The sequence below is a fragment of the Medicago truncatula genome, chromosome 6 (genome assembly GCF_003473485.1).
Source record: "Medicago truncatula cultivar Jemalong A17 chromosome 6, MtrunA17r5.0-ANR, whole genome shotgun sequence".
NCBI lineage: Eukaryota > Viridiplantae > Streptophyta > Magnoliopsida > Fabales > Fabaceae > Medicago > Medicago truncatula.
In genome coordinates, this window is record NC_053047.1 from 29,436,376 (window position 1) to 29,445,111 (window position 8,736).

Here is an 8,736-nt window from a genome sequence, read left to right on the forward strand (position 1 = left end):
AACAAGAAACTGGGTGCTCTCGGGAATTTGACATTTTTCACCCAACAATCCATTTTTAAACTTTCCTAGGTTCAATCTCAATCTAAAAACTTGCCTAATCATTATTATACATGTTCAGGCACTCAGAATCATCTAAAGTTCAACTTAAGGATCAAAACTACAAAATCATGTTGACTCACTGGTCACACTCGCTATGGCGAGCTGCAGGGCATGACTCGCGAGGCGAGAAGAAGTTGCTCGCGAGGCGAGCGATGAAGTTCATCACTCGTTATGGCGAGGATCATCACTCGAGAGGCGAGCGATGAATGTTGGCTCGGGCAAAAGTGCAGTTTTCACGAAAATTCACCTATTCAAATGGTTTAAATCACATTGATTCATTCTTATTCTATCATATCATCTTAATCATGAAGCTAATTGCAAGTTATCCGGTCATGAAACCAGATTTTAACAAAGTTCATCTATTTTCGCCACTTTCTACATTTCCTAATGTAATTCAACAAAACAATGTAAACTTGTGCAAACACCTCAACCAAGCATATACATTATTCACATATGATCATAGTAGCATATTCATATAAGCATCATAGGCCAATTCCGATTGATTCCAAAATTTCGCTAAGTTCGTCTCAATGTTTAAACACGTTAATTTAAAAGTCACAACCTAACAACGTTCCATCCCTAGATTGTCCGTTAGATTGAATAGTATAAATATGTCAGAGTTACACGCTAGTGTCAATAGTCATATATACTCTAAAATCATTTATATTGGGTTAGAATCATAAAAGCATTAAGAACAATTTATACTGAATAAACTAGAATGACATTCATAAAGATTAAGAGTTACAGGTTACATAAACATGAGATAGAACAAAATCATCTCTTGAGCTAATCACAAAGGATCTAGCTACTGATGGCTAAAGCACAAATAACTAATGTAAAAGAAGGATTCATTACATGAAATTGGTAACCGGATAGGACTGTTGATGGTCTCCCACCTTCTCTCCAGATCTCCTGCTCCAAAAGTCAGTTTCTTTCTCTAAAATTCTCCAACCCTTCCTTCAGAAAACAACTTCCCTTTTATAGGAAAATTCTCAGATACGCCAAAATCGTACTCTGATGCTGTAAATCGGAGCACGATGGCTTCATTAAAGTCATATCCTTGCTGGAGTGTCTGCCAAATCGTAGCCCGATTTGGTTCCATCGGAGCACGATTTTTTACGATACAAAATGTCTCAAATTTGCTGTAAAATCCTAGCCCAATGATGTAAATTGGAGCATGATTTCTTCTTTGTTTGCCAACATCAAATGTATCATTTGAAGCTTCTATCTTATGCAAAATCATATGAACTCAACTAAAATTACATAAAAACTATAACAAAAGTGCTATATGAACTAGTCTCATCACCCAACAACAAGCACCTAACGTACAAATGGCCTTAACAACCTGCCCAGATGTCTCTGTTCTTGAACATTCTATTCCTGAACAACCTGTTCCTGAACAAGTTTCAGAGACCATTTCTATTACTTCTAAACCTAACATACCTTCTGAAACAACTTCAATTGACTAACCCTTATCTTCTAGCCAAGTCATTCAAGCTTGTGCTCCTACCAGATCCACAAATGTCCCATCTCCACCCACCCTGTTTCTAGATTCTTCTATATTAACAGATGTGTGTGAGAATATATTTCAGGAGCTGAACAAGCTAGTTCAAGCAAGGAACAATCTGATGCATAAAGACAATTATGTGAATCAGTGGAGAAGATTGAAAGAGAGAGTAGATGTTGTCTTGACTGAACTTCAAAGATCATGTCTTGATGCTCAAAACACTGCTCAGAACAATCTTCAAGACTAGCTAACAGGGGTTGTCAGTAAAGTACAGGAGGTTGAAGTCAGAAGAAGAACTCTTGTAACGACACCTTTGTACCTAGAAGCAAGAACTGCTACTGATGTTATTCCTTCTGGTGTTCATCCCAAGGAGCTGGATTTGACTTGGTTGAACAAGATTAACTTCAAGTCAGCTTCTACTGAACTGGACTTGTTGCAAAGGAATGTTGCACTGGAAAGAGAGAACAAGCCGTTGAAGAAAGATCTCTTGGATCAAAAACTTTTACTGCTTGAATACAAGTCCTCTACAGAAGCAAAACTAGAAGAAGCAAGGGTTAGATAGAAGAACTTGATCAGAAGCAATGATGACTTCAAGAAAGAAATGAAGCAACAAGCAGAAGAGACAAACAAGATGATGAAACAGATGATGGAAATATTCCAGAAACAAGCCCAACCTTAGTTGCACACCCTTAGCTTGTTTTCTTTATTTGTACTTTTGCATATTTCTACTTCTGAACCATTTTTTATGCTTCTGATCTTATGTTATGATTCTGAACAATTTATGCGCTTCTGAACTAATATTTTGCTTCTGAATTGTTTTTATTAGAATTTCTCACTATGTTTTTCTCATCTCTTTCTTTTTGTCCTTAGTTTTTATACTTTTTGTTGATGACAAAAGGGGGAGTAGATGTATAGTATTTATAGGCTCTGAGCCCCATTAATTTAATTTTAATCAAATTAAATTAATAGGACATTCTTCTTATCTCTTAGTCTATTAATGTGAGATTATTCTGAGTGTTATTTCGTTTTTAATGATTAATTTAATTAACATGGATAGAACTCAAGGGGAGCTTACAAACCTCGCCTTAAAGTACTATTGGACTTAGGGGGAGCTTACAAACCTTAAACCCTAATAGTCAACTTGTTAATTAGATTAACAACAATTGCACATTTTAAATACTAATGTTTGTCATCATCAAAAAGGGGGAGATTGTTGGAAGAAAAAAAAATGTGTTTAACATTACCCTTTAAGAGTTTTGATGATAACAAGGTATTAAAAATTGTCAATTGGAATTGCTAATATTTGTTCAAGTGTACAGGACCATAGACAAAAATTTGATATCTTTATTAGGTTCTGGAAGAACAAGAGAGGGCTATGGAATCAACAAAAAGGAAGCTTGAAGCATCTAAAGAGAAGTGCTCCTAAAGTCAAGTGTTCATGAAGTGATGACGTCATCAGAAGCAAGTTCTTCAGAAGCTAAAGATCACCTGAAGCTGAAGTTCATCAAGAGATGCAAGACTTAAAGCTTAAAAAGGTTGTTCAATGGATTTAATCTCTTCTAAGCATTGCAGAAGACCGGAAGAATGAAGCAACGACTATTTTGAAAGGATTTGAAAGCATTGGATGCTTGTTCTTTGAAGAGCGTTGACAAAGTACAATTGTACGAAATGTACAACCACTATCTCCACTACTCAGTTTGTGTCTCTGCGACAAGACAAGAATAACAGCTCTCCCTGCAACATTGTTCCCTCATACTTGGAATAGATTTGAAATTGATCCTTCATAGGACAATAACCATATCAGGCAAAAGATCATTGGTGATTGATCAAAGCTTCAAACGACTCTATTTTGATGTGCTGAAAATTCACAACGTCTCTTTCACACCTCTATATAAAGGAGTGAAGACTAGAGAATGGCAAGACTCAATAACAATTAGAAAGCGCCAAAACTCTGCTGAAATTGTTCTGCATCAAAAGTTCACTAAGAATTTCTTATCAAAGTTCATATCTTAGAAATTCTAGAGTCTTAAGAGTCTGTATCTGATTTTTATTGTGAACACCACTAATTGTATATCAAGTGTTCAACCTCAAACAATATTCTTTGTAATTCTGTTTGAATAGAAGTCTCTTGCAGTTGTGCTTGAGTAGTTTGAAGTCTCTTGCTAGTTTTAGCAGTGAGCAGATGTAATAAGATATTACATTTTAGTGAACTCTCCTTGGAAGTGCAAGGGGGACAGGACTACTTCCGGTTTGTGGAAGTAACCTGTATAATTGCTTTGTGTCTTTCTTCTCTCTCTCTCTCAGTTTTATCCGCTGCATTTAGTTCTGAACATCACTTCAGAAGTAGAACTCTATCTGCTTCTGATCAAGTGTTTTCAGCTTAGGAGAAAACGAAGAAAAAGCAAACACAAGTTCCCCCCCCCCCCCCCCCCCCCCTTTGTGTTTTTCTCACCTTCATTTTCAATTTTCGTTTTTTCGTCATTTCGTGCATAAAATTCCGATCATCGATCTGTTTTCGATTTCGTTTTCTCCTACGCGTTCCAATCACTTAAACCTATCATATTCTACTATAAAATCATGTTTTCCTATCTCAAAACAACTTAATCCAATTCTTCCAAAATCACTTATTTCTCAAAAACACTGAAAACGGCTTTTTACTCAAACCCCCCCCCCCCCCCCCCCCCCGATTTTCTCCCAAACAATCCTACACCCAAAGCTTATGTTTGAAAAAAGAAATTCTATTCATTCTAATTCATCCTAACAACTTCATCACTTCATTCAAATTCATCAAAATCAAACTTCGCAAATTTTAACTCATTTTCATAAAAGTGATAAAAAAAAAACACACACACACACACAACAACTTAACCACAACACCCAATCCATGAATTATTATCACCAACAACATTCATATCATATAATCATGATTTCACCAACAATCAGCAACAACAACATCATCATTTTTCATCAATTTAAGCCAAAACTTTAAAATAACCTTTTCAACATAATTCAACAATGAGATTTAAGTACCCACAACAAGTTTCTAATAAATTTCACATATTCAAAATCATCACTTAACTAGGAGCACAAAAATCATATTCAAAATCATAATTCACACAAAAGCAATTATGACACATAAGTAGAAAAAGAATATTATAGCTTATTTGATGAAATAGAACTATCCTCCTTACCTTAAACCTTCAAATTTACTAGTTTAGGCTTCACTCTCCCCTCTAGCTCCTTAGATCTAGCTTTTCTCTTCTCCAAGTTATTCCTCTTCTATTCTTCTCTCTATCTTCCCACTTTCTCTCTTTCTTCTATATATTATTGTGTGGGTGTATTGGGGTTGTGGAGTGATTGAGGGTAGTATATGTGTTGTAACGGTTTTCACGTAGTGTTATCATGTGGTTGTAATTAGACAACAATCGTGTTTTTTTTTCTAGTTATAAAATTTTAACATTATATTCTTGTGTCATGTTGTATTTTTTATTTTATTTTATCTATATCATATCTGTTTTTTCCAACACAAGAATATAATAAACAAAAAAAAGTTGTTTTTTAAAATTAATAATTGAAATTAATATATTTCCCATCAATGTAAACACTGCCGGCTATCACCACCAAAGAAAAACATTGCCGGCTCTTATTTTTGACACACACACACACACACACACACACACATATATATATATATATATATATATATATATATATATATAAGTATAACTAGCTTTTCAAAGACCCACTTGAGATGGATGACATAATTAGCAGCATTTGCAATTTCGGTGAACATATTTTATTTTAGAAATCCCCTAGAAAAAAATTTATAAATGAAAAACAAAGTATTTTATAGTAACTTTCATACATTATTCATCTATATAAACGCATAATCATAAAAGGAAAAGTACCCAGAAATTAATTAAGAAAGATAACAGAAACAAGAATGGATCTAGCACACATACTGCACATGAATGGAGGTGACGTCGAAGAAACAAGCTATGCAAAAAACTCCTTGATTCAGGTGTATGTTTTTTATTTTATGTTGAATTGTTTGTGTGTATGTTGTTTTCTATACCAATAAAAACAAGTTGTTCCTTTTTGCCACTACATCAACCATTTGTAGAACCACCAAAATTGTATTAGAAATGTTTCTTATCTGTATTTTCCCACTGCTCAATGTTTGTGTGTCTGAGATTTGCAACTAAATTTAAAATAAAGTATAGGGTTAATTGTTTAAATTGAACTTGTAATGCAAACAAAGTCTAAAATGATCTTTTAAAAAAAGCACATATTCTAACTATGTAATTTGATACTCTTTATATTTTTGACCTTCTATTGTTTTCAGTATATATAAAGTCGAAAAAAGTGATATAAAAGTTGAATTTATTTTTTATTTTTTTCCCTCAAAAAAAAAATTTGAATTTTTTCACGATTTTTTGCAGACATGCTTAGATGTTAAAATATGACTTTCAAAATAATACAACGGAAATTTCAACCTAAAAATCGAATTTCGTGTTGGTTGTTTTTTGCACACGTTTCATACTAGTTGACACTAAATTTTCTCCAATGGTTGCATATACACAGCAAAAGGTAATTTCTGGGGCAAAATCTTCGAGAGACAAAGCCATAACCAACCTCTACTGCAGTCTATATCCAAGAAGATTCGCAGTTGCAGACTTAGGTTGCTCTTCAGGACCAAACACCTTGTTGGTGATCTCAGAAATTATCAAGGTTGTGGAAAAGCTTTGTATAGAATTGAATCATGAATCTCCTGAATATGATGTCTCTTTGAACGATCTATCCGGAAACGACTTCAACGGCATATTTAAGTCCCTTGACACCTTCAAAGAAAAGCTTTCTAATGAATTGGAAAATAAAATGGGTCCTTGCTACTTCTCTGGTGTTCCCGGTTCCTTTTATGGCAGAATTTTCCCTAATGAGAGTTTACATTTAGTTCATTCCTCATATAGCATTCATTGGTTATCTAAGGTTTGTTTATGACTATCTTTTTGTATTCTATATGGAGTTATTATTCTACGTGGGGGTGGTTAAAAAAAACTGAAAAATTGAACTGAACTGAACCAAATAAAAAAAAAAAACTGAACTATTACTAACAGTTTTGAAATTGAACTAAAACAGTTCAGTTCGTTTTAAAAAAGTTCAGTTCCATTCGAAACAGTTCGGTAACTAAAATTCGATTTCGTTTGTTTTTTTCAACTGTATCAATAATGACAGTTCAGTTCAGTTTAGTTCGAAAGCAAACAGGTCGGTTCGGTTAGTTATTTTAAATTAAACAAACAGTTTAGTTTGGTTAGTTTCAATTTTCATCCCGAATCGATCCATGTCCACCCCTAATTCTAGGTGCTTTGATCAATTTTTCAACCCTAATACGTTTGTTTTTTGTCGATCGGTGATTAATTAGGTTCCCAATGGTGTGAACAACAACAAGGGCAATATTTACATAGCGAACACAAGCCCATCAAATGTCTTCAAGGCATATTATGAACAATTTCGTATTGATTTCTCTCTTTTTCTCAAGTGTCGTGCCAAAGAATTGGTTGAAGGAGGTTGCATGATTCTGACATTTATAGGAAGAGAAAGTGATGATCCATTAAGCAATGGGGTTTGTTACCTTTGGGAACTTTTGGCTACAGCTCTTAATGATATGGTTAATCAGGTAGTTAATAAGGGTTAATATTTTCATGAATTATATATTTAAAAAAAAAAAAAAACTAATAGCCTATTTAACTTTTTTTTTAGGGAATAGCCTATTTAACTAAAAAGATAAGTTTATTTGAACTATTTTTCAAATCTTACAAATCGGTCTATTTAAGTAAATATGTATTTTTATCTATTATATTATATTACTTTTTGTATTTTTTTTTAAATATTTACTAACTCTTGTGAAAAAAAATGTATATTTTCTAGGGAAATTTTCTATAGTTTAATCAAGTTAGAATGCACCTATTATCCAAAAAAATATAGGTTGGGTTTAACCTTAAACAAATATTTGATGTTGTGATGTGTCAAAAGGAGTTAAGGCCTCGCATTAGATAGAACGGTTGAAGTTGAACAACATATAAGTGAGAGTACTCATAAATTCAATGTCTTAAGGTTTTGGGCAAGGATGTGATGTTTAATCTCATTTATCTAGTTGCTCTTAACTCAATGTGATGATTCAAACGAGTTAGACTCACTGTCATGACTCAAAAGTGGCATCAGAGTCTGATTCGAATTTATGGGAAGAGATTCGTGGTATTTGATCACAAAAGTGGGGAGTCTCGGACGAGAGAGAGAGAGAGAGAGAGAGAGAGAGAGAGAGAGAGAGAGAGAGAGAGAGAGAGAGAGAGAGAGAGAGAGAGAGAGAGAGAGAGAGAGATGTTGCGATGTGTCAAGTTTGAGTTACAGTTCCACATTAGATTGAAGAGTTGAGTGTTGTACAACATTCAAGTGGGAGGGTCCAAAAACCCAATATCTTAAGATTTTTGGTGAAAAAGTGGTGATCTCATTTGTGTGGGAATCCTTTGTGTTGTGACTCTTAACTCAATGTGATGAATCAACTCAATGAAACTCTCCTTGATTGCTCAACATTTTATTCAAAAATTTACACAACCAATCCCTTAACTAATTATGAGGTTTCATATTGATCGCATTATTAATTTTCGTTTCAATTTGGTCTTATAAGTTTCCTCTTACATTTTACTCAATATGTTTTGCAGGGAATCATAGAAGAAGAGACCCTCAATACTTTCAATCTCCCTAACTATTATCCATCTCCAACTGAAGTGAAATTGGAAGTTCTAACTGAAGGGTCATTTGTCATCGATCAATTGGAGATTTTGGAAGCAAATAAGAATGCTAGTGTAGATATTGATTTTGAAATGTCACGCCTACAACATATAAGGGCTGGAATTGAACCTTTGCTAACTAGCCATTTTGGTGAAAATGTCATCGAAGATATATTTAACCGATATAAAAAAATTCTAAGCGACAGAATATCAAAAAAGAGAACTAGCACGACCAATCTTACCATAACATTGACTAGAAAACCATGAGCTAAATATTTTTGTTTGGGTTTTATATTTGTAATTTGAAATAAATTTTAAAGTCATGTTGATGGTTAATTTATA

At 33.7% G+C, this 8,736-nt stretch overlaps 1 protein-coding gene across 1 annotated transcript; it reads left to right on the forward strand.

Annotated features, from left to right (window-relative positions):
* The first annotated feature begins 5,367 nt into the window (after window positions 1-5,367).
* Window positions 5,368-8,736, forward strand: LOC25496561 (S-adenosyl-L-methionine:benzoic acid/salicylic acid carboxyl methyltransferase 3). The gene is made up of 4 exons (XM_013596944.3): window positions 5,368-5,627; window positions 6,191-6,595; window positions 7,029-7,283; window positions 8,326-8,736. Exons 1-4 carry the CDS (start codon window positions 5,550-5,552, stop codon window positions 8,659-8,661), a joined length of 1,074 nt encoding a protein of 357 aa, XP_013452398.1. The 5' UTR covers window positions 5,368-5,549; the 3' UTR covers window positions 8,662-8,736.